Source organism: Cavia porcellus, unplaced genomic scaffold (assembly GCF_034190915.1).
Source record: "Cavia porcellus strain 051 isolate PalLab524CR breed Dunkin Hartley unplaced genomic scaffold, mCavPor4.1 scaffold_7, whole genome shotgun sequence".
NCBI classification, from domain to species: Eukaryota; Metazoa; Chordata; class Mammalia; order Rodentia; family Caviidae; genus Cavia; species Cavia porcellus.
The window spans coordinates 69,243,339-69,269,179 of NW_026947490.1; the positions used below are offsets into that span (position 1 = coordinate 69,243,339).

Below are 25,841 nucleotides of genomic sequence, written 5' to 3' on the forward strand. Positions count from 1 at the left end.
TATAAATACCTGTTGTGGATAATTTCCATGGAGATGACAGCAAATTTAACATGACCTCTCCTTTTTCATAAATTGTAGTCCTTTGCATTCACTTTGTCCAGACCTAGAGCTGAATAGCATTTTTTAATTAATTAATTAATTTATTTATTTATTTATTTATTTATTGAGACAAGGTCTCACTCTGTAGACCAGACTGGCCTCAAACTCATGGCCATTCTTCTGTCTCTGCCTCCCAAGTGCTGGGATTTGTAGGCAGGTACTACCACACATAATATTGTAAGGCTTTTTGAATAGCCTCATTATAATGAAAATAGTACCATGTTTCAATTTGTTGTGTCAAATTTTATATAAAAAGTCACTTTGGTATTATTTTTCCTCCCTTCCTTTTTCCCACTTCTTTTCATCTAGCTCTTAAGTGTTGGTTTTGAAAACACTTAAAGAAAAAATATGTAACAATATATTATTTAATACAGGGTGTGATTAAAAACTAATGGTTTAAATAAAAGAATTTATTACAATAAAGGACACATTGCTTCTCAGAACCCTCCCTTTTAGTCAGGTGTGGTTGCTCATGCCTGTAATCCCAGCACTCAGGAGACTGAGGCAGGAGGATCAATGTGAGTTTGAGACCAGCCTGGGCTACAAAGTGAGCTCAAGGCCAGCCTGAATTGTATAATGAGACCTTGTTTCAGAAACAAAACAGAAAAAACCCTCCCCTTGTTTCAAACTGAGCCCATCCTTCTTGTCAGTTTCCAAAGCAGTTCTGGAGTCCTCTTTTCTGAGTCTTAGTTACTTTTGTGGCTGCATCAATGTCCTGAATCAGTTAAAAATGTTTATCTTTCATTGTTGTTTTGATTTTTGAGGAAGAGTCAGAAGTGTAGACTGTGCCAAATCCTGTGAATAAGGTAGAAGAGACTTTTTATGAGACTGCCTTTCCATTGGATGTTACTAGGCAACAGCATTCACTATGCTGTATTTTGATCATACCTCACAAGCACACAAATGCCAGGCATGGTGGCACACATCTGTGATCCAGCACTTGGGAAGCTAAGGAGGACTGCCGTGAGTTCAAGGCCATCCTAGGCTGAACAGAGAGTTCAGGGCTAGTCTGGACTACACAGTAAGACCCCATCTCAAAAGACCAAAGACAAGAAAGGACTTCCAGAACTACTTCCAAAAATAGCACAAGCGATGGGAAAGAATGTTTGAAGCTGGGAGCAGAGTGGGGGCTGTATTTTGAAGGGCAATGTGTCTTTCACTGTGGTTTATAAAATTTCAACATTCAGTTGTATATTTGATCATATTCTGTATGTTTATGGGTAAATGTTTCTTCAGTTCTTCAATAGATATGTAGTGGTTTTATTTCTCTCTAGGTAATTACAAGTGAAGAAGCAGAAAGACGGGGCCAATTATATGACAACAAAGGAATTACATATCTCTTTGATTTGGACTATGAATCTGATGAATTTACAGTGGATGCAGCTCGATATGGAAATGTGTCTCACTTTGTGAATCATAGTGTAAGAAGAAATACTTACGTTGTAGATAAGATAATTAATTCAACTTCATAGTTTTTAATGATTTCCCAAAATCTTTGAACTGTGGACTCTTCCCAAGTATTTCTAAATGTGGGCCTTTTCTGCTAAGTTGTTGTATTATTGCTTTATTAGGAAGATAATCAGTCATATGCTTACCAAATGTGCTGGGTATTTTGCAAGAATCCATACATACGTTACTTCATTTAAACTTGGCAGTAACTTTTCAAGGTAGGTAAAATACCGTCATATCCCAGGAGAAAATAATAAGCAGAGGAGTTAAAAAGTAAAATGTTTAAGGATTACATGCAACTCCGTAAATGTCTTAACAGAGTTAATATAACTAAATTCCAGAATGTACATCAGTTTCCCCTTCCCCGCATTTTTCCTCTTCCACATAGTTTGAATATTTACCATTAATTATAGTCCAAAATAACAGTGGAACATTTCAGAAAAAGAATTTGTAAATTTTAAATTGCAAGGAATTCTCATTAACATGAGAAAAATCTCAATTGTCCCACTCCATCCTGATCAGGACATGAGTTGCTTTGTGCAAAATAGTCACAGTGTATAGTCTACCTACATACTTGTCATTAAGTAGGTGTTTTATTTGGCAGATGAACTGTTGCAGTGTCATAGCACTTGTGTTCAGGTAATCCTTGTTTTACTTAATAATTACCCCAAAGCACAAAAATAGTGATGCTGGCCATTTACACGTGGCAAAGAGAAAACACAAAGTGCTTCCTTTAAGTGAAAAGATAAAAGTGTATTTTGAAAGAACATTCATGTAACTTTTATTGCATTATAATTCTGTAGTTGTTGTAATATAATTTTTTTTTGTTATTGTTAATGTTATTGTTAATCTCTAACTGTGCCTGATTTGTAAGTTTATTGTAAGTGGACAAGTGTAGGAAAAAAACCTAGTTATGTCAGGTTTGATACTATCTGTGGCTTCAGATAGCTACTGAAGTATTGTACAAATAAAGATAGTTTCTTAGATGTAGGCATGTTAGCATATGATAAAATTTAAGGATTTATATAGAGTATTAGAAGTATTTAGAACTCATTGTCTGAGTTATAAATTAGTATTTTTCCTAAAGTTTTAATTTTGTTTGAAAGAAGTTAGAATAGAACTATAGTCTTAACTCAGAATTTTATACTCTATAAAAACTATTTCCAAAAATAAGGGGGTTAGGAGTATTAACTCGGTAGTAGAGTGCTTGTCTGGCATGTGTAAGGTACTGGTTCAGTTCTTATACTGCAAAGAAAATAAAAAAAGTTAATGATTATTGGGTATCTACTAAGTGCCAGGTAGATAAGGCTAATGCAATTAATATATCACCATCTTACAGATGTTACAGATAATAAGGAAAATGTTTCTCAGAGATTAAGTTCTATTGCTGACTTTTATAGGATGGAGCTCTGCTAAACTGATGAATTGTATACTGAAAAACTCGTCTGTGGATAGTAGTAAAATATAAAAAACATCCTGACTCCCTTGTTAGTTTTGTAATTTTCTTAAAATTTTGCTTAAAAGAATTCTTAGTCATAAATGCACAACAGTCGTCCTTCTGTACCCCCCCAGTAGTCATCCTTCAGTAGTATCCTAGGATATTGGTTCAAGATTTCCTATAGGTCCTATAAAGATTTCCTGTAAATTCCTTTAATGCTCAAATTCCTTTATAAAATGACATATTTCCAGGTGTGGTGGCACATACCTTGTTATCCCAGCATTCAGGAGACTCACTCACCAGCCTGGGTTATGTAGTGACTTCAAGGCCAGCCTGAACTACACAGTCAGACCCTGTCTCAAAAACTAAAAAATTAAAAAACATGTTCTCATACATGTTCTCTGTTTACATCTTCTCTGGATTGCTTATAATACCTAATGCAATGGAAATAGTTGTTACATTGTTTAGGAAACAACAAGAATCTCTGTATGCTTAGCACAGAAGCACTTTTTTTCTCTCCAAATATTTTCAGTTTGAGATTGGTTGAATCTGCAGTTGACTCAGTCCATGGATGCATAACCTTTCTAAAGGCACAACTGTACTCCCAAAATACGTAGATTGTTTCAAGAACAAAAACATTTTTCAAAGTATGATTACTAGATCTCACTCCTTGCCTTTTCTTTAGAGTTCTCAGAATACTGAACAATTCTGAAAAGTTTAATGAAACTCTATACAATATAAAATTTGAGTTTCATGGTGTTGATTTTTTAATATGATTATTCTAGTTCTTTGAAGTATATGCCTTACTGAAACAGTTATGTGATAGGGCATTTATATTCAAATCCTCTAAGAAAATTAAGTTGATACTATAGGAAGGAAATTGACAAGCATTTTAATAATTGTTGAAGTTGTGGAGTAGAAACTTGCAGATGTATTGTTTTCTCTACTTTCATGTCTATGTTTTTAAAAGTGAAAACAGTATTTTTTAAAGTATGTATGTGTCATAATATGCAACTTAATTTCCACTAAATTTAAAAGAATATTCTAGGAAATTAAAAGATTTTTATATGGCATGTAAAAGAGCTCATTCATGTCACTTAAGTGGGCTCTAATGTTTCTTTTTAGTGTGACCCAAATCTTCAGGTGTTCAATGTTTTCATTGATAACCTCGATACTCGTCTTCCTCGAATAGCATTATTTTCTACAAGAACCATATATGCTGGAGAAGAACTAACTTTTGATTACCAAATGAAAGGTATGGCTTTTAAGTACAGTTTCATATTTCAGTGAAGAATCACATCAGACTAGGAATGACCATCTGCATCAGACTGATAAGAATTGAAGCTGTAAGAGTTTGTGATCTTACTTGATGTCTCAAGCTCATTTGATAGCTAAAGCTAAAACCCGTATCTGCCTGACTTGGCCAAGGAATGGTCTTCCTTCTAAATCATCTTGCCTCCTGACTTTTTCAGGACATTCATTTTGGAAGCTGATTTGCTCTTAACATCTTTTCTCAATATTGTACTACTTGTATTAAAGAAGAATTGTGGAACAGTGCTCACCTAGCATGTGTGAGGCCCTAGGATCTATCCCTAGCACCACATACATGCACAAAAATATTTTATTGACATGTTTATAAAACTGAAAATGATTTAAATCACAAACTTATTCCATTCCTTCTTGAATCTTTTAAAAAGAATGTTTAATTCTATTTGTGTCATTGTGACAGTATGAATATTTTGCTTTTCTGAGAATGTTTATCAAGTCATTTCCATATTGATTGCTTGGCCTCACTGTATGTGCTGCATGTGTGAAAAGAATGATTCTGTGTTGGATTATCCCAGTAAGTGTCATGTCATTGCTTTGGGAGTCCATTCTCACAAATATGGACTGTAAGTATAAATGTAAGTAGCATGTCTCCTTAGCACACCCCATCCTTCAAGAAAAACTGCAACAGATTGTCTCAGTATTCACGTTTGCTACTTTTAAAGTAACAAGAAATTTAAAATTCATTCTAAGTTGTCTTACCTCTCTCCTATTTCTCTTATTTCCAGGTTCTGGAGATACATCTTCAGACTCTATTGACCACAGCCCAGCAAAAAAGAGGGTCAGAACTGTGTGCAAATGTGGAGCAGTAACATGTAGAGGTTACCTCAACTGACTGTTAGAGAAATACAACTAGTGATCATGGTAATTTGGCTTTTCCTTAATGTTAACACTTTTAAAAGTATTGGACTCTCATATTATCAAGATTATACTACGTTAGTTTACAGTTCCTTTTTTAAGACATCTGCCAAATACATTACTATTACTATGAAGAAGACACAAGGTCACATAGGCTAATTTGAAATGGACCTACTTGGTGGTTAGATCCTAGATGAAGAAGACACTGCCATACAGATCAGCAGGTGCACACTTAAGAATTCTGTGAGCAGAAAAGTGTGTCCCCTTCTATGTTTGAAAAGTGTTAAACTGAAAAGGTAACAGTTGCTGAAATGAAACATTCACCTTGCCATACATTTTGATTTCAAAGACAGTTAATTCATTTTGGACAAATACACAAGTGCTGGTTTTGTTACTGTCTGGTCATTCCTATTAAATACTCACTGTTCTTGCTTTTGAGACACATAGGTGATACTGAATTTATACTATTTTTTTTTTCATTAAACTGCCGTCATCTTAATGATACAGAAATTTAAAGTATAAAATATTGCAGCTTGATTTCTTATTTTGAAAGGATCTAAACCATTATGAAGATTGTATGTCTAAACCTGTATTTCAAGATATTTTTAGATTTCTACAGAAGAAAAATCTCCAAAAGCCTGGCCATTACACTTTAAAAGGACAGGACAGTGGGGCCAGGAGGGCCTGCCAAGGAAGTGAAGCACTCTGAGGGGCGCCATGGTACCTGGATTAGGAGACCCATGTTGAGCACATCCCATCTAACCTGACCCCAGCTCCTGGGGAGCAGCTGTACCAAGTAAATGTCTTGCTCACTAACATCCTCTCATTTCAAGTAGTTTTAAGGTTTCCACCAAACTATTCTTACATTTCCTCCAGGTTCTTCTTTAAAAGTCATCTATATTTGAAATAACTTGTTTTATACATGAATTTCTAGATGTGATAAAGCTAATGTTGGCCAAAGTGTGTGCGTGAATTGAGACCTTTTATTAGTTGACCTACTGTATAAAGACTGAAACAAATTTTTTTCCACCTTTATAGTAAAATCTCAATCAGGAGAAGTTTCTCTCTCTCATGCTGGAATTTCTTATGGCATTCAACATGAAGATAAATGCAGCAGATTGCACTCAGTGTCCCTAATTAAGTTTTCCTAAGCCAGCTATTCTAGGTTTTAAGCAAGCTTGGGTAAAACTGAATTCAAGAATGCAACACTTCAAAGATCTTTTTATAACCTGTTTTTCAGGAAAGCTATACTTTATTCATTATATTCCTATCACCTGACTTTGCTCTTTTAAAATACGGGATAAAGTGTTTGCATGTTTTTGGCCTTGTGTCTGCTAACCAAAAATTGCAGGATGTGTCAAGAAAAAAAATATATTTTTTTATCGCATTTCTTGTGTTTTCTTTATGAAAAATGAGTCAGTCAGTATTGGTGGTGAGAAAGAGAGTTACAAGTTGCCCCCGATTGGCTAAGCTTACTTGAATTACTATTCTTACGGGTTTATGATGTAACTTTTTAAACTTGCTCTTTTACTATCTATTTTATCTTGTCTACTATCTAGGTTTTTGAAAATAAACTAGAGGTAGAAAGGGGAACACTGTTTTCAGTAAACCTGTAGTTCTGCTTTGTCCCTTAGAGATTTCATGGCCTTTGAAATTTTAAATACATCCATGTATAATACTTCTTGGTAAATACGAAGCTTAACTTACACAGTAAAGCAATAGAAACTCTTTAAAGGAAGCTGTTTGGGACTTAAATATTTAGAAGTCAACACTTGAATGTCTGCATTTGCTAAAGATAACAATTTGTTCTCAATATAAAAATTTTCAAAGGTAATAATAACAAAGCAAGTTTAAAACGTAAATCTACTACACAAGTTGTAATGCCATCACAGGACCTATGTAAGATTGTGATACACACTAGAACTGTCAAAATTCTCCTTGAATTATGCAAATTTCATTTTACTTTGGGTTTTGAGACAGGGTCTCACTGTGTAGCCCACACTGGCCTTGAACTCAGTGATCCTCTTGCCTCAGCCTACTGAGTGCTGGGATTATATACAGATGCCATATGTCTGGCCACATATGTAGAATTTAAACTGTGCTTCTTTTAGCTTGGTAGTTTTTCCTCAAACAAAATAAATTTGGCATTTAGCTTTTGAATATTTTTCAAGGATTTCTAAAAGAACGAAGATATTATTCTATTCCTGAGTACTGACAAAATTAGACAAAATTAGGTTTTTATATATAACTCCTTTAAATGGTTATTTTCCTTTTTAGAGTCCATTCATTTGAATAATAAAAGTACATTTCCACAGGATAGATCCTATACTGAAATTATTTGAGCATCATTACTCACCAGGTACTGAAATGTACCATGGTGGGGTTTGTCTGGAAATGCAAAGGAATTTTAAGAGTTCAAAGCTCCTATTTGGTGAACATGGCTTAGGTCCTTTATCTATGCTTGGGTACTTCCATGAACCTCTAATGCTGGTGCTGTAGTCCAGGTCTATAGGTCTATCCCTATTGAGCAGGCTTAGACTGGTTAGGGCACATTAACATGCCCAAGATTATCCAACTATGCCAAGGCCACAAACTACTTATTTTTTAACATATTTTATCTTGAACTTCAGGGAGACTGAAAAAAATCAAGTTTATATTTAAACATTTACATTTTGGTACTCTTTGGCAAACACACTGGGTTTCTTATGTATCTTGGCATTTTGAAACACTTCTTCACTTCTGATTCATTAGGTAAAATCAGATCTCCACTACAATTAATACTGCTCATTTTTATACTGTTTTTGAGTGGCATTGCAGCCTTGTGCTACTAGACTTTGAAGTCAAGTTGATTGTATCTGAATCCTGGACTTGCCCCTTTGCTAGTTACATGAACTGACCTGTGTGCCTTCATCTCCTGTCTACCTCAAAGGGGGGGGGGGAGGGGTTGTGAAGACTAAAGGAATATATATGTACAGATATAGATAGTGTATATAAAAATGTTAGTTATTACTCTGCTCTAAACCTCTGCATTAAAGTCTGATAATCAATACAAGAATGTTGATTATATTCTTGTGTTCGTTGCCCTTCATTTGTCCAGAATTGTGGTAGATCCACACAAACAGTAAAAATGATGGTGTAACTGTAAAATGCTAGATGTGCATTCACCAGAAAAATGATTACAAGCATTTTTGGAACACCTACCTTAGGTCATAAGGTATACTATTAAAATTGTCTTGCCCCAGGTATGGTGGTACACACCAATATCCCAGTACTTGGGAGGCTGAGGCAAAAGGATCACTAAAAGTTTGAGGCCAGCCTGGACTACATAGGGAGTTAAAAGCCAGCCTGAGCAAGACCCTATCTCCGAGAAAATAAATAAAATTAATGTCTTTTTTTTTTTGGATACTTGGAATTGAACTCAGGACCTCATACTTGCCAGGCAGGTGCTATGCCACTGTGCTATATCCCCAGCCCTAAGTCTTAAGTATTAGTGAATGTACACAATCTAGAAATAATGTATTATGGGTGACTCATTACTGTGGTCTAATTACTGTGCATCATGGAGATGGTGCATATAATTGTTTGTTTGGGTTTTTTACACTTTTTTTTCCTTTTTTCTTTTTTCTCGGTACTGGGGATCGAACTCACGACTGCCTGCTTGCAAGGCAGGTGCTTATGCCACTGAGCTAAATCCCCAGTCCCCGTATCATTGTTTTTACCTGTGAATTGTGGTTCCAACTTGTGAAACTCCATAGGAGCATAAGGGATTAGTGCTTTTGCTTTTTTCTTAATTCATGAAATGTCAGCATACCAAAGTGTTTATATATTATGAAATTTTATTAAATCCTCACATACAGTCATCTGTGAACTTCAAAGATGTGGAGTCACAGAACATACTATACTTTAGCCATCTAATTATTAGGCATTTTCTTTTTACACTGTAATTTTTGGATTATTATTTTACTACTGTATTCATACCATGGCTTTTTTTCCCCCTTTTTTGGTGCTGGAGATAGAACTATACAACAGCTTTTGGGATGCGGTGCTGTTTTCCCTAAAGCCATCAGTTTATTGCAGTAGGTCCAAGTTAATGCTAATTTAAGTGTCGGTGTAGTCTGTCTTTGTTGTATGCTCATATGCACTTGCTGTATTCTGCTGTTGTTTAGGTGCTGTCTTACATCGGTCAGATCTAGTTAGGTGGATAATGTTCAGTTCTTCTATAGTCTTAGTAAAAAGAAAATAGTATATAAACAAAATCATCTAAGAAAAGGATGTTAAAAACATTGTTTTTGTCTCACGTATTTTGAAGCTGTTAAATGCTTAGACATTGTATGTCTATGCTCAATGAACTGGACCTTTTATCATTAGGAAATGTTCTGACATTAATATAGCCACTCCATCTTTTAATTATTGCGTATATGTTGTATCTTGTTCCCATCCTTTTATCTGTAGATAGCATTGGAATTGAATTTCTTTTGGACAACATGTAGATTTAGTTCTGCCATCTATGTGCTGTCCCACCCCATTTACCTCGTGATTGCCTGCCTTTAGTTTTGGGATTTTTAGTCTTGAGGATTGAACCCATGACCTTTGCACTGGGTTCAACTCTGCTCTTTTGAGACAGCATCTCATTAGGCTGTCCAAGCAGGACTAGGACTTTCCATCCTCTTGCCTCAGCTTGCCTCAGTTCTGGTATTATAGGTGTGTGCTAGTGTGCCTGAACAATCTGAACTTTAATTCTACTGTACCTGACCTACTGAAATAGTAGACTTTAATTTCCTGTAAAAGTTTTTTAATCATTACTTTAGAACAGGGTGTTCTATTTCTTTAATATCCAAGCATGAGTGTTTTCTTTTTTCAACTACTATACTCTCACCTGTTGCCAGTTTCTCATATAAATATTGTAAATGCTCTTGTTTAGGTAGCTCAGCTTCTGGAGTTGAGGGAATTTCAAAATCAGAGGAGCTCTGTGAATCTGTGTATGTGCTATGATTTGGCAACCTTTTTTCCTCAGGTATTTGTTTCCCAACACTAGGAGCTATGCTTATGTCTTGATCTCTGCTTTGCACATCACTGGAAGTATCCTTTAGGCAAAGAACATCTTTTTCCATCTTAGAGGCAGGTATACTGTCCTTGACTTTTTTGTGGGCACTTTGGTTTAAAAAGGCAGTATCCCCATTTCTGTCTTCTGACGACAGCAAAACAGTATCAGCCTGGCTATCCCAGCCTTGACTTCCTTGTTCTGTGATGTGTGTTGACTGAGAAGAATTCTGGGAGGAGATGTGGGTTGATTCTCCATCAGAGTCACTGAAAAGTTTGGGTGACTGAGATCTCCCCATTTCTGTGGAGGAAGGAAAGTTTTCCAAACCCTCATCTGTGACATTGTCGTTTCTTTTGAAGAACACTTCCCATTGGGGTACATCTGTATCAGTCTTTTGCTGGGGAAGCATTACAGGGTCCTGCAGTGAAGCTAAGATTTCTGATTCTTCTTCACTTTCACTGTTAGATTCTTCACAGTCTATGAAGTTGGCTAAAAGAGAGCTTTGCACACTTTCCACTTCAGAGCATTCTGTGCTTTGTCCTAGTTTTTCAGGCTGGTTTTGTGGCACTGCAGTCAGCAAGACAAGCTCAGGATGCAGAGTCAGCTGGTATGGCAGCTTATGCTTTAAAGGTACTGGAAGCAGGTCATCAAAAAGGTCATCTTCCTCCTCTGTGGGACAAACAAAACTTTATTGGAAACAAGGCAAAGGAAGTCATTTGATTTACTTACATTTTTGATTCTTGGAATTGAAAAGACTAGGGAGGCCCCTTTTTTGTTTATTTGTTCTTTGAGATAGGGTCTTGCTACGTTCAGGCCTTGAACTTTACTATGTAGCCTCGGACCTATGATGATCTTCCTGCTTCAGCCTCCTGAACACTGGGATTATAGGAATGCACAGTAACCCTAGGCAGGGAAGCTGCTCTTAGAAATTAAAAGGCCTTTCATTCTTAAGATAGTCTGAACAATATAACCTTCATCCTTCTGGAATTTTTATAATGCCACACCATTAGTGGAGATTGTAGATCAGTGAAAAATTTAGTTTCTGGAGAACCACATGATTTGTATTCTGCTCATCAACCAGGTTTCCAAAACCTGTATGTTCTCCAAATAGTAGGTGCTGGGTAAGTTGGATGATTGAATAAAAAGATAAGTTACTTTTTTCCTAAAAGTTTTCTCTTTGTGGATATTTTATTGATACTTTGTATTACAGGCTGTGACAATTACTTGGGGAACACACACAAGATAATCAATTTTAACCAAAATAATGAATAAGACACATTAAATGTCAAGCACTAAGTCAATAAAATTAATTTTTCCTGCATCTTAACTATGGATACAATAAACCCAGTCCACTTTAATTGTGAAAAATGAGGAATCCTGATTTGGCAAGTGAAATTCTCAAGGAATCAGGATGAGACCAGGCATTTTTCCACTTTTAACACTTGTGTTGAAGAAAATTTAATGCCATGAATTTAATGGGAACTTCTCTTCTACGACTGAATCTGTTAAATTCTAATGACCTAAAACTAAGTACTACATTGTAATGGACCTTAGAGACTGTCATCCAGCTCCCACTGTACTATGGGGAGACACAAGCCCAGAGAAATAGAATGCCAGTACACCTAACTGAAAGGCCACTGTTGTTGGCGTTTATAATTGATCTTACCATTCATTGCTAAAGGATTTAAGGGGACTAAAATGTCTAGCTACTGCATTTGGAATCACTGTAGTATCTCCAAGATAAGGCTTTATCTTAAGCCATGGGTTATGTTTTAGTTCTGCTACTAGTATACCAAAGTCATCTGTTTAGAAAATGGTTTTGTATTCTTTTTAAGTTAGAAAATTCTATTTTCGGGTCTGTGACTATACCAGTGTCATGTTTCAGTTGTTATCCTTCATCAGAACATTTTTACATCTGTTTACTTGAACACACCTTAAAAAACAAAGTTTCTATATTTTTAAGTTTACTGAGTCATTATGCTAAGAATAAAAACACTGAGACTCAATGAAAAAAGGATAGATGCCATAACTCAGTTTCTACCATCATACTGATGTCTGTAAAAGTCAGTAAAATTGGAGCTAGGGATTTAGCTCAGCAGCCTAAGTGCCTGCCTGGCAAGCATGAGGTCATGAATTGGATCCTCGGTACCAAAAAAAAAAAAAAAAGAAAAATTAGTAAAATCATACAAGAAAGCAGTTTGGCAATATGTATTAAGGATTTTCACTGCTGCAGTTCAACCCTAGTATGGGATGCATATCAGACTTACAAAACTTGTTTGTTCATCACCTTATTTGTAAAACAAGTACAAAAATTATCTGTACAAAATGTATGATAAAGTACAAAAATGTATGATAAAGAGTAAATGTTCTTAATTTAAAGACTGGATGGTCATGGGAAGTAGTAACACAAAAATTGCCCAACAAAATGATTGCAGTGAAAAATAGACATACACACAGAGGTTGCTTTTCAGAATGTGTGCACCTATAGTTTTATAGATAGTATTTAGCTTGAGACCCCACCCAAGTATCCTTCCTGTCTACTACTTCCTTGTTTCTACGTAAAGGCTGTGGTTCAACCTCTTCACAGTCCATCTTCGAGAGTCATATGCAACTGAACATCAGGGCATTACTCCAGCACTACAGTTATTATTCTCACTGGTAGGAGCCTATGCGGTATTAGTTTTTAAACATTCTGGACATCATTACTGAATTTTGTCAATATGTAACTGAACATAAAGGAAATACATTAAAATGCTAATGAAAATAATCTGTGTCGTTCTATGTAACCTTTTATTTTTTTAAATTATCGTATGTATCAGTATTGTAAGCAGAGTACTCATAAAAAGGTCTACAATGCTAAATATAATACTGGTAACTATTAAACTATATAGAGGTAAACAGAACACAGCTTTTTAAAAGAGGCTAAGACGAATGGTTGACAATAACAATCTGATTTGATAGGTAAGTTGACACTGGCTTGAATCACTGGAACATTCTACGTAGTAAAGTACCTAAAAAACGTGTCAACAAAGTTTTAGAGATGACAGAAGTATTGAAGCATCCTCAGAACAATAATTACAATGCCCTCTAAAAACATCTAATAATAACATTAATGTTTAAAGAGCTATACCCTACAAGGGTAAGAAAAGCTATAAAGGTTATTGCAAAAACTGTCCATTAAAGAACAAACAAACAAAAAAAGAACAAGCATAAAGAATCTAGGAGGAACAAAATCAAAGCTAATAAAAGGCAGGAGGGTCAGGAACAAATTGAGCCAACGAGTCTTAAGCTAGTGGCCTGATCCAAAAAGACTGCTCATCAAAAACAAGTGTGGATGAGGTGAATGCATAAAAGTTACATTCCTTTTTTTATTTTCTTTTTTTCAAGAATAAAAAGGTATGCCCATTAATGGTATTCCCATTAATCTGCAGATGGGGCCTCAAGGAAGTAGCTAAAGAAAGATAAATGGAACTTTAAGGGAGGTCTTCATCAAGAGGATCAATTCCTGTAACACACCAGAGAACTCCACCTCTTCTACTGCTGTGTAAGCACGAGAGGGCAGCCACACAAGCCAAAATGAAACACTTCACAATGAAAGCTACTTTGTCATACCCTTCATCCTGGAGTGTCAGTCTCTAAAACTATTAGAAACAGATGTGCCATTTAAGCTCCCCAGATTAACCAGATTTTATTACAATACCTCAAGCAGAGTAAGACACTACATGACCCATATTCAATCACTGTATTCAAGAGAAAAACACATCTATATAAAGACTGGTACTTGTACTTTTCTTAGCATAATTATAACTAAAAGATGGAAGTCATGCTAAATGCTTATCAATTAGTGAATAGATAAAATGTGGCATGCCCACATAATGGGAATAGATTGGCAATTAAAGGAATAATTTACTGATACATGTAACAGCTAGGGGAAACCTTGAAAACATGAAAGCCAGGCATTAAAACCACAGGTTGTATAATTCCATTTAGAGGAAATGTCCAGAACAAGCAAATCTCTATACACCATAGGTTGTTACAGTTCAAAGCAGAAAGTGACGTGGATTTATAGTACAATGTATGACAGTCCAAAGACTGGAAGAGAAAAACATGGAAGTATATTGATGTCTGGGTTGCATACCATCCTTGGTAGTAGTATAATTATCTTTTCACTGCATAAAGATGTATACTATAAACTGGCTATGATGGTACACACCTGTAATCCCAGCATTCTGGGAGCTTGACACAGAAAGATCAGAGTACTGGGTAAATGCTGAAGATAGACATAGAAAAGAGAAAAGGCTGTTCACTGCCTGGATGATTTCCATCTTCAACCATTTAAACACACAGACACACAGGAAGTAAAACACCTAGATTCCTTTTCCCATTTCTCAGCAAATCTTTGTAGTTCTATAAGGTTTGAGCCTCGCCTAGGCAACTCAGTAACAGTTAAGACCCCATCTCAAAAAGAACTGGCAAGGGGCTGGGGATTTAGCTCAGCAGCATAAGTACCGCCTTGCAAGCATAATAGATCCCCGGTACCGATAAAAATGAAAAAGACAAAAAAAAAAAAAAAAAAAAAACGGCAATATTGTTCAGTACAGAAGCCCTGGATTCAGTCTCCAGACCTAAACAAAAAACATAAACCACACACAAAGTTACAACCAATATGAGAACCAAGATTGAGAACCAGTATTCACTTTATCTAAAAGGCAGAAAAAGAATAAAGAACACATGGAATAGCAAAATAATACATTTAAACCTAATCCCATCAATAATTACATGAAACCTAGTTGATCTAAGCATTGAGAAAAGACAAATTTTCAGATTGACTAAAATGCTGTCTTCAAAAATCCTCTAAAGACAAGTTAAAAATACAGAAATGGAAAAGATGTATCCTGCTATTAATAGTAGTCAGAAGCAAATGGAGTTTTGGTGGGCATTTTAAAGCTAAGAATACTACCAGGAGAGTCATTTTCTAAAGATAAAGGGGTCAGCCCCTTAAGAGGACACAAACTCATTATGTACTCAGTAACTGTAATTGGAAATTCAGCACAGATAAATCAGGAACAAATCAGAATACTGAAGCCTTGAACAATGTTATCAACTAACTGCAACATTTTGCTCAACAGCAGCATTACGTATTTCTTTCAAGTACAAATGAAACATTTACCAAGATGGACCATATTCCATAAATCTCAATAAAAGTCACATAAAGAATATTCTCTGACCACAATGAATATAGGAACAACAGCATTATCTTAGAAAAGCTTCCCCAAATTCAGAAACTAAGTAAACGAAATAGCCCCAGTGTCAAAGGGAAAAAAAATACAAAATATTCCAAAATGAAATGGCCAATCTATGTGAAGCTATTTAGGAAGGGAGCTTGCAGCACTAAGAGCACACATCAGAAAACCGTGTCACTGCCTGCTCGCCTCATGACAAGGGATGAAAATTCAGAATCCAACCCTCTAAATCTCGCTGCTTTCGGGCAGCACACAGCTCTGCTCAGAATCTGAAGTTCTGATTCCTGCTTCATGCCTTACCTCTATTTTTCATTGAATAACAAAAGTAATAAGGCAAAAAATTATAGAGAAAATCCATTTCTGTAACACTACTGGTTAACCTGATGAGAAATAACGAAGTTTTCATTTTCAGCATTTACTTGCATTATGAAGGAAACATTCAGCCTATTTGCAGCAACTGAGAGTTTCACCCTTGTTGCATGCTTGCGAGGGACAGCAAACTTCTCTCAGGAAGTCTGAGACCCAGGAAGAAAATCACAGGGCAAGTCTGGGCACAGCAGGGCCACGTCTACCCTGCCAAAGACCATGTCCATCAGACCATAACACCTCGAAAGGCAGTCACTCACTGCACCCAAGGCCATTTTACCTGAATCTAGATGGATTCTTCTAGATTTCTTCAGTTTTCCAAGGGGTTTATACTTCGGCTCAGTATTTTGAGAAGACCGACATAAAGGCTTTAAGCTGAAATGAAACAGAATATTTGAGTTTCTCTTTTTTGGAAAAGCTGCTGGAAGGTAAGCATCATGTAAGGATTACAAAAGCGCTGACCATAGGGAAAATCATACAACTGCTTTCAAGAACTAAAAGCAGTGTTTAAGAATTAAAATCACTTCAGTATAATAAAGTGGCCCTCAATATAGCTCATGGGCACAGTGGCTGCCTGGCAAGCGTGAGATCGTGAGTTCAATTCCTAGCACCAAATTAATTAAAGTAGTGAGTATAAGCACTTAAATGCAACACAGCCTATCTGTTAGGATTGAGGGCAACATATTCAGCAAAGAAAAATTTTGTTCATGCAATACAGAATAGTAGGTCTCTATCTAAAACACTGTTAACTAACAATGCCACCTTTCGGCATTCAGCAAATTACAGTACAGCTAACTGCTTCCCCTTCCCTGTTTAATGAGTTTGCTTATATCTTCCAGGTCCTAGAAAATCACAAATTTGATCTCTTCATTCTTGAACCGCAGGCCAAAGTCAAGACACAGAAACAAGACTTGAAGAGTTGGATCACCAACTACTTCCTTCTGCCATCAGCAGAAGCCTGTCAGCAGCCTGGAGGATTATATATAGTATACCACTTGAACATAGAAGCGCCCCATAGTAACTGATTCACAGCCACCCAACTTCACAGCATCATCCATTTTCTTGAGTCAACAAATGTTCTTGGATTCATGCATTCTATGACTACTCTCTGCAGTCATTCTCACTCTTGGTAACTTCTTCAAAGTCATGTTATTCTCCACCTAACCACCTACAAACAGATTGCCTGGTACAAATGTAAGAATGGGAAGTATGTATTTGAACAAGCACCCCAGTATAATCAAGTTTAATTCCACAAGATATTTAAGTCTCAGGGTTTTTTTTTTTTTTTGTCTTTTTCCTTTTTATTGGTACCTGGGATTGATCTCACGACTGCCTGCTTGCAAGGCAGGCGCTTATGCCGCTGAGCTAAATCCCCAGCCCCTATCTCAGCTATTTGTTAATATCAGGTTTCTTAATTCTAATGTCTCTGGTTACTATCTTATCAAAATCTTCCTATAATACCAAACTTTTTAAATAGTCTATCTCATTAGTCTCTATGTCCTCTGTTTTCAGCCACTTCTCAATGGCAATGTGGCCTCTAACTCATATGTCTACTGAGAGTGCTCTGAGTGTACACAAATGGCCTAGTTATCAAGGTAGGAGGAGACCTTGTAGTCCCCATGTAATTTAACTTCTCAAATGATACCCACTGACACCCTTTACTTGGCTGTTCATGGTCCTCCACTGTCTTGGCCACTCTGCCTGCATCTCATTTCAGCCCCTCCTCTTCAGGCAATGCCCAGAGTTCTGGCCTCGGCTTTTTCTCCTTTCCTCTCCTGGCAACTTTCTCTGTCCTTGTGGTTTCTGTTACTGCTTATGCTACCCATCCAATCTTGTGATAGGACTTAGGAGCTTATGAACATTTCACTCCATAAATACTGCTCTTGCATGTCCTCCTCAAAATCTGGGCAGAATGCCTCACATGAGGCCAGATTCCTCCATAGCAGTGTGTAATACGGTATGCTTCCTTTGACACTCATCCTTTCTGAAACACCCAGGAACTCTATGGGCAAGATATATCTTAGTTATCTTGCATGCATCCCAAGCACAGGGCCTCACAGAGAGTGGGCACTAAAATACATAATGCATGAGTGCACGAAACTTAAAAAGGAGGTGAACAGAGTAAGATATTGTGAATGTACTGGGTCCATTCAGTAAATACCTTTACTGACCAACTACTTGGCACATATTATTATTGCCAAATCCTGTGAAGCCAAATAAGTAGACATCAATGCCCAGTTTGGAGACATGATCTGGCCAACATCACACTAAATATAAATAACAGAGCCAGGATTCAACTCAAGACAAACTACATTCTGCCACAATTATGAATGAAAGGAAAAAAATGAATATAAGTCCAAAAACATTACAGCAGAAACAGGTTCTAGATTTATAAACTTTCAGGCAAAATTATCCAAGCCAAGAGCCTCTGAGCAAGCAGCATAAGTTCCACAAGCCAAAACTACTCACGTTTCTTGGACTTTATCCAGAGTGGTGCCTACTGGAATGACGTTTGGATACACGTTCACAGGACAAATGTAGCTCAAGAAATCCTTAATCTAGGAGAATGACATACCTCAGTTACCACTGTGATGAACATGATGTCAGTCAGAGAAGACCAAGGTGGGCGGGGTAGGAGAAGAGTACTTTGCCACTCTACTTCTCTGGGCTTGCAACCCATAGGGTCCACATGGGAAAAAGCAATGCCAATGCCCAGGGCTCACTGTCCAATCCTCACCCTGCTGGACTACCACAGGCCCTAGCATCTAAATTCCGCTCAGGGACCCCACTCTACAGTAGAAGTTCATAGGACTCAAACAGGCAGTTATTATGTATTTATGGAGTACTAGGGATTGAACCAGGGCCTCGGGTATGGAAGGCAAATGCTCTGCCACTCAGCTAACCCTACCCCTTTAAAATGTGGTTTAGACAGTATCACACCAAGTTGCCAAGGCTGACCTGAAACTAGGATCCTCCTGACTCAGCCTCCCAATTAGCTAAGTATTAATGGCATTTTGAAATTTTCGTGTGTCTTTGTAGTTCAGGCTGGCTTCTAACTCAGAGATCCTCCTGCCTCAGCCTCCCAAATGCTGGGATTACAAGCATGCACCACCACACCCAGCGTATTTCACATTTTAAATTTGAAATCAGTTTCCTTCTTCCAAAAGGTTAGTTGCATTTAACAAATTCCCTTCAAGAACTAGAATATAGTTGTGTATAACTAACACACAGAGGAAAACAAAGTCTTAGAATTGAATCTGGGAAGCTACTCATTCTGTTGCTGTGGCTTATTCTTGTTGTTGTGAACACTGCATTAGTCATGGACCTTGCACGGGGTGGTGGACTCTAACCTATCCTGTCATCACATGTGGGTCCTGGAGTCACCAGGGAAAGCATAACGCAGTCAGCCTGGATGGACAATACTTCTCATGAGCCCACCCAGCAGGCTCAGCTGTGAGGGTCTCCCCACAGCTGGCTCAGGGCGCCCCACCATAGCCCTTCCTGTTGCCTGTGGGGTCTAGATGTCTGGAGACACAAGGCTGAGGCAGAATGCATGTGGCCCACAGAGAAGGCGGTGCTCACAGGACAGACTGTGAGCACGGGATGCCAGCAGGAAGCGTGCCAGGCTGGGACCCAGTCCTCCTCGGGGCTGAAGAGTGATGCAGAGGGCTGCCTTTCCTGCAATTCTACTCTACAGCAGTGACATGCAACTACTGCCAAAGTCTGAAGTGCTGAACAGGAGCTCTGTGACTCCTCACAACAGCTCTGTGACCACAATGAACCTCCACTTTGTCACTTCCTAGGTCTTGGCAAGCTCATGAGCTCAGTAAAGCCACCTAACATCTAAGTCTCAGACTCTTTCCCTAAAGCACTGACCAGGCAGGACATGTGAAGTGTTTGGCTCAGCACCTGACTGGTACCTGGAGTAAATGTTCAGCAAGCAAACACCAAGATTGTTATTCCTTCTGTAACTGAAATTACTGGGACACAAGGTCACAATTAGCATCCAACGAAAGCACCAAAGGTAAGAGTCCAGGAATTAACAAACACTGTAACTCTAGTTTTTAAAATGACTGTTGTACCACATATTAAAAGGAAAAATCATCTGTCCTTTACGTATTTCTCATAATATTTTTTGTACCTTCAGAGGAGGTGTGCAAATAGAAACCATCACTGACTTTCCTACAACCTACTTGATTCCCACAATTAATTGAAGTTGAAGCCAGGCATCATGGCACAAACCTGTAACCCCAGACTCTGGGAGGCTGAGGCAGGAGGATCACAAGTTCAAACTCGGCCTGGGCAATTTAGCAAGACCCTGTCTCAAAACTTTGTTTAAAAAAAAAAGGTGGGGGGTGGGGCTGATGCAGTTCAATGCAAGGGTCCTGGGTTCAATCTCCAGTACTAAAAAACAAACAAACCCCATATCAAGGCTAACAGAAACCTAAGCTTTTGAAGGGAATAATGATCAGAAAATGAAGTTGAACCCTACCAGATTCATTACTTCTCAGATAGGAAGTAGCCACAAGGAGACAAGAGACACCCAACAGAGGACTGTCCTCTCTTCGTGCAAGTTGACTGTCACTGCCAGCCTAACACAAGTAACTGTCAACTCTCAGTAATTATGTTCCATGAAGTCACCACAAACACTAAATTAGTAAACACTGAGCCACTGCTGCCAGGGGAAGCAAGACAGGGTGAGATTCCTGAAAACTACGGGGACATCAGCCAGTTTCATCAGCCAGTCAATACATAATCTTGCTTTATGTGTGTTTCTGTTTACAAACACCTCATTTCATACTGTTTATTCAACATTGAGCTCACAGCAAATAGCAATGTAACTCATGCCTGAAAGTTTATACAACATGTGATTTGATCAAAATAATGAGGTTTAAATTCTTAAATTTATTACAGTAGCAGAAATATTGCTATTAATCCCCCTCAAAATAGAACACACATCTCCTCATTCTTACCACTCTCTGAAGCACTTCTGGAAGTCTTTCATGAGGATCTTTATGAGATGGTACAGTACAGTGAGTGCTGCTGCCCAGTATCATCTAATGGAAAGGCAGGCTCTTTAAAACATTACAGTGTAGCCTTCTCGACCTTCTTCATCAGATCTGGTGCCGTGTAACTTCCCCAAAGCCAAAATAAACATGAAATGTGTTCTGAAGCAATTTAGGACATTGAGGCAGCCAGAACATTGCAATTGAAGACACACAGGAGAGAGCACTTCCAAACTGCTTTAGAAGGAGCAAGGATGATGGGAGAAATGTGTTGGAAGCAAAGGAGAATCTTTTCAGAGGCCTTAATGCAATGCTTTCACTGTATTAATTTTTTTTGTTTGTTTTTTTCTTTTTTATCGGTACCGGGGATCGAACTCACGACCACACACTTGCAAGGCAGGCGCTTATGCCACTGAGCTAAATCCCCAGCCCAACTGTAGTAATTTTTAATTTAAACATTCACTGCATTCTTGACCACATCCTGTATCTCCTCTGCAAGTCATCACAGCCTTTGTGCACTTCAGCACATTACGCAGTGCTTCAGCATTTCATCGGGATCATTGCATATGGGGAAATGGCCAACCAAAGGCACAAGAAAAACATGGCATTCCAGAGACCATGGAAAGAAGCCCCATGTACAGAATGAGGACTGACATGAGTGGCAGAGCACTGCCTGAGTCCCTGCATCTGGGAACTGCGTCAGGTGACCAGATTCTTTCACAGTTCTCTTTGTATCTGCAGTGCCTCTTATAGCTCAGGAGCACTGGCGTGGAGTTACAGATAAACTGCAGCAAGTAAGCGAACCCCAAAATGTGGAATCTACACAAAATCAGAACCAACTCTTAACGTGAAACTTACAGGGAATGAGATTTAAATGGTGAAGTGTGCTCTGGGCCAACCAAGGATCAGCAACTGATTTGAGTTTACAGGATCTTCTTACCTCACTGTAGGATGAGTGAAAGGAAAAACAAGCTCTGTATGAACTCTCTCCAGTCCTAAAGAGAAGTGAAAACACAAATACAAAGTCACCTACAGAAGTAAGTTAAGTTCTAAACTGATCTTTCCCAGTCAGGCTAGTCCAGTATGAAACTACCCTACAATCAGGAACTTCTTCTTGGGGTAAAATTGAATTTTCTCCAGGAAGGGAAATCTATTGTAGACATATGAAACAGCCCAGGGCCAGGGAACATTGCTAAGATAGCAGGATGAGTGCAGAAACTCCTCCATTCTGTCAAGGGCTTCTAATCTCTATGACATCAATTTTAACTCACAGTCAAGCACTGTGTTGCCGTCAGGCTTTGACTATCTCCTCACTAGCGGAGGCCTCCAGACTACTGTGCTATTAAGTAGTACCTCTTTAGTTTAAATCATGTCGCAATTAAAGACATTACTTCCCATGCTTATAGTATATATATCTTCTTCTTGAGCTTAGGCTAGACTGTGCTTATATTAAACTACATCAAACTTTTTTTTTTCCAGTAACAAGGATTAAACCCAGGAACACTCTACTGCTCAGCTGAATTTCCAGGTTTTTGTTTTTATTTCCAGACAGGGTCTACATTGCTCAGGCTAGCCTTACACTTGTGATCCTCCTACTTTAGCCTCCTGAGTTTCTAGGATTATAAATATGTGCCACCATGCCCAGCTTAAACATTTTATCTCCAAAGTCTCTCAGAAAGATCATATAGCGTTCTCTTACCTCACAATCACATTTGTCTTCCTGGATCTTTCTCCAAACCACATGGTAGATGGCTTAATGCTGATTGTGTGCAGTGGAATTTTATTCTTGGAAGTAATCCCACAAGGTAATTTATTCCACTGATAGTACTCCTCTGCCTAGAACAGATTTTATATAGAAACATATATTTTCAACAAATCTTTTTGTAATCAGTATCTCAAAAACAAGTATAGATCAGTTTTCAGACATGAAAAGCACATAGACTTGAGGAACCAACTGGATCACTGCAAATTGAGAAACATTCTAAAGAACAACTGGCTCAGACTCTTCAAAGCTATCAATAATGAGGAAAGACAAGTACACATATAGACACAAATATAAATGCATAAAATGACTAAATCTACACACTTAAGTTAAAATATGTATTTTACCAATCCTCAAAGGTCATTTCTCACATGTAGCTCTATCTACTGCAATGGCCTTAAGCAGAACATTCCATGTTGATAAGAATTCTGTTTTTGTATAAAATCATGCTTTATTATAAAGACCAACAAACTAAAGGATTTTGGATAACAGGACTAATATTACTATTACAGTGAGGAGCTAAATTTATAAATGCAACACTTACTGAAAAAAATTACTCAGAATTTGAAGAGTAAGATATTCTACAATTTATGATCACTCATACCATTGCATTTCAAGGTAACTAATTAGCCTTAATTAAGATGAAAAAAAGAGTTAAAGGCAAATTCAACCTGGAAGCCAGGACTCTGGCATTTCCTAAGGAGAGGTCTCTGGGGTCATTAAAAACCAATAAAAACATAAAAAACTCAAAAATCTGAAGGAAATTATATCTAAATACTTTTTAAATGAATATAAAAAAAGTAAAATTTATAAATGTACACATGAATCTCAAGAATAAATGGCCGATAATTCTCAGGAGCCTGTATGTGGAACTTCTCATGGGTTCCCATGAGCTGTGGCAGTCACACTGTGGCACTGTGAGGTACCTGCCATTACCACTCTTCACGAAGCACTTTTATTTTTGCTTTTGTCCTTTCTTCTCTGTGTTCAGCCCATGTTCCTTCTGGAGTTGTCCTTTACTCCTTAACTTGTGGCATCATTAAAAAAAGAATAACTGGCGGTAGGGCCAGGTGTAGGGGCATATATCTATAGTCCTAGCACTCAGGAGACTGAGGCACAAGGATTGCTGAGTTCCAGGCCCACCTGTGCTACATAGTGAGTTCAAGGCCAGTATGAACTTTGCAGCATGACCTTGTCTCAAAACAAAAAACAAAAAATACCCAAAGTACACAAATGAGTAACAATTGAGACTTCCAGAAAGATGATGACAAAGCAGTAAATGGCAATAAATTAGCCTCTCCAAGATCTTGAATCCAGACACTGGAAAATAACTTGGGATACAACGCCGAAAAAAGTAGGGTAGGCTGCAGTTTCTCCATAGCTCCTGGCTCATCGCAAGAGAAAGGAAGATCAAATCTACAGACACACAGTAAAAGTCCCTCTGAGAGAAATACACACAGAGCAGTAAATGCTGTGCGCTGCAAAAGCTGGTGAGTGACTCTAGTCTAGCATCTGCCATGCACCCTTCAGAGAGTGCCTGGCTGGACATCATGTAGGGGGGTGCCAACTGGACCTGGGAATGGGAATACCTGTGGGTTGGCTTCATCTCAGCATTTCCGGCATTAAACTACCACAGTGACTGGGTGAGGGACAACCCCAGGACATGTCCAGGGTCAGGGAGCCATGGTCAGGCTGGCAAGAGACACCCAGAGTACTATAAGCTAAATGATGCAGGCCCCATCAACATGACCAGAGGCCAAGTCCGACTTGAATTCTGTGAATCTCTGAAAAAAATCATTTCCCTAACCAGTGTTGATACTAGTAATAAAGTTACCCTCCATAAGTAATTTATATCTCTCAATACAGAAAACAAAACAAAAATAAATAAAAAATTAAAAAGCACAGAAGAAACATACTACCCAACTCACCAAAGGCAAATCCAAGGGTCACTGAAGTCGTAGAAACCAAAACAACCCAGCTCAACTTTCTGAAGTAGTAGTAGCAAAAGTAATAAAACATGAATAAAACAAAAACATTGATGTATACAGAACCCCAAATACGCAGCATTAGAAAAAAACTACTCTAAGGCATACACTAGTCAAGAGTCTAGAAATTCAACACAAGAACAGAATATTAAAAGCTGTTAGAGAAAAGAAACAGATCACCTATAAAGACCAGCCCAACAGAATCACAGCCAACTTCTCAACACAAATTCTTAAGTCAAGGAGCAGAGTATTTCAAACCCTAAACAAAAACAACCTCTAAGCCAGATTGATGTATCCTGCAAAGTTATCTTTCAAAATTGATAAAGAAATAAGACACTTCCATGATAAAGAACACCTAAAGAAATTCATGAACATCAACACTCAAAAGAGTTTTGAAGCACATTCTTTAAAAAGACATGTCCAAGATTCTGAATAGAATTAATCTATGAAGCACAGCAAGCAACTAAATACAAGAGCAGGAAGAAAGGAACCAACAAGAAAATAATATAATGACAAGGATAAGTCAATATCTACCACTTATAACCATCAATGTGCATGGTTGGAATTCAACAATCAAAGAAAACAGACTAGCAGAACGGATCAAGAAACAAGATCCACCAATATGTTGCATACAAGAAACACATTTAATTTAAGAAGAAATTCATAGATTAAGTCAAAGGATTGAAAACAATACCCCATGTGACGGGAGTCGAGAAAAAAAAGCATGGGTATCTATTCTATTGCAGACAAAGTGGATTTCAAGCCAAGACTGATTAAAAGAATCAAAGTCACCATATACTTGTCAAAGGAACAATCCAACTGGCTCACCCAGCTATATAAAACAAACACTAGTGGCTATGAAAACTCAGATAAGCACCTGACACTCCATTCCAAACAGATTAACTAGATTAAAAAATCAACAACGAAGTATCAGAGCTGAACCAAACCTTTGAACAAATGGACTTAGTAGATAATACAGTGTTCCCCCCACAAGATCACAATACACATTCTTCCAGCAGCACATGAGATTTGCTCAAAATAGACCATATATTAGCTGACAGAACATGCTTAAGTAAATGCAAAGAAACTGAAATTCTCCCATGCATATTACTAACTTATAATGCAATGAAATTGGAAATTAATGGCAAAAGAAACCACAAAAATCAATAAACACATAGAAATTCAACAATACTCTCCTGAATAACCACAGATGAAATTAAAAAATTAAAGTTTCCACAATTAAACAAGATCATCATTAGAACATACCA

General features: G+C 37.6%; 1 protein-coding gene and 1 non-coding gene across 13 annotated transcripts in view; one reads left to right on the forward strand and one right to left on the reverse strand.

Moving 5' to 3' along the window:
* The window catches only part of Dclre1c (DNA cross-link repair 1C), a 64,852-nt gene that overhangs the window by 14,363 nt on the left and 24,648 nt on the right, over positions 1 to 25,841 (reverse strand). For 6 of the 12 annotated variants that reach the window (XM_063253794.1, XM_063253789.1, XM_063253795.1 and 3 more), the window contains 6 exons: positions 22,526 to 22,662; positions 21,767 to 21,821; positions 20,794 to 20,877; positions 18,290 to 18,378; positions 16,101 to 16,195; positions 10,047 to 10,880 (listed from right to left, as the gene is read on the reverse strand). In XM_063253794.1, the coding sequence (XP_063109864.1) occupies positions 10,047 to 10,880; positions 16,101 to 16,195; positions 18,290 to 18,378; positions 20,794 to 20,877; positions 21,767 to 21,821; positions 22,526 to 22,662 (1,294 nt within the window). Of the gene's footprint in view, positions 1 to 1,763; positions 3,352 to 8,988; positions 10,881 to 16,100; positions 16,196 to 18,289; positions 18,379 to 20,793; positions 20,878 to 21,684; positions 21,822 to 22,525; positions 22,663 to 25,841 lie in introns of those variants that run through there. The other 6 variants (XM_063253793.1, XM_063253797.1, XM_005003244.4 and 3 more) reach the window with 4 other exon arrangements.
* LOC100728513 (SUV39H2 histone lysine methyltransferase) lies at positions 1,628 to 5,094 on the forward strand. Its single transcript, XR_010048909.1, has 3 exons — positions 1,628 to 1,766; positions 4,112 to 4,241; positions 5,041 to 5,094. It is a non-coding gene; the product is annotated as an SUV39H2 histone lysine methyltransferase (transcript).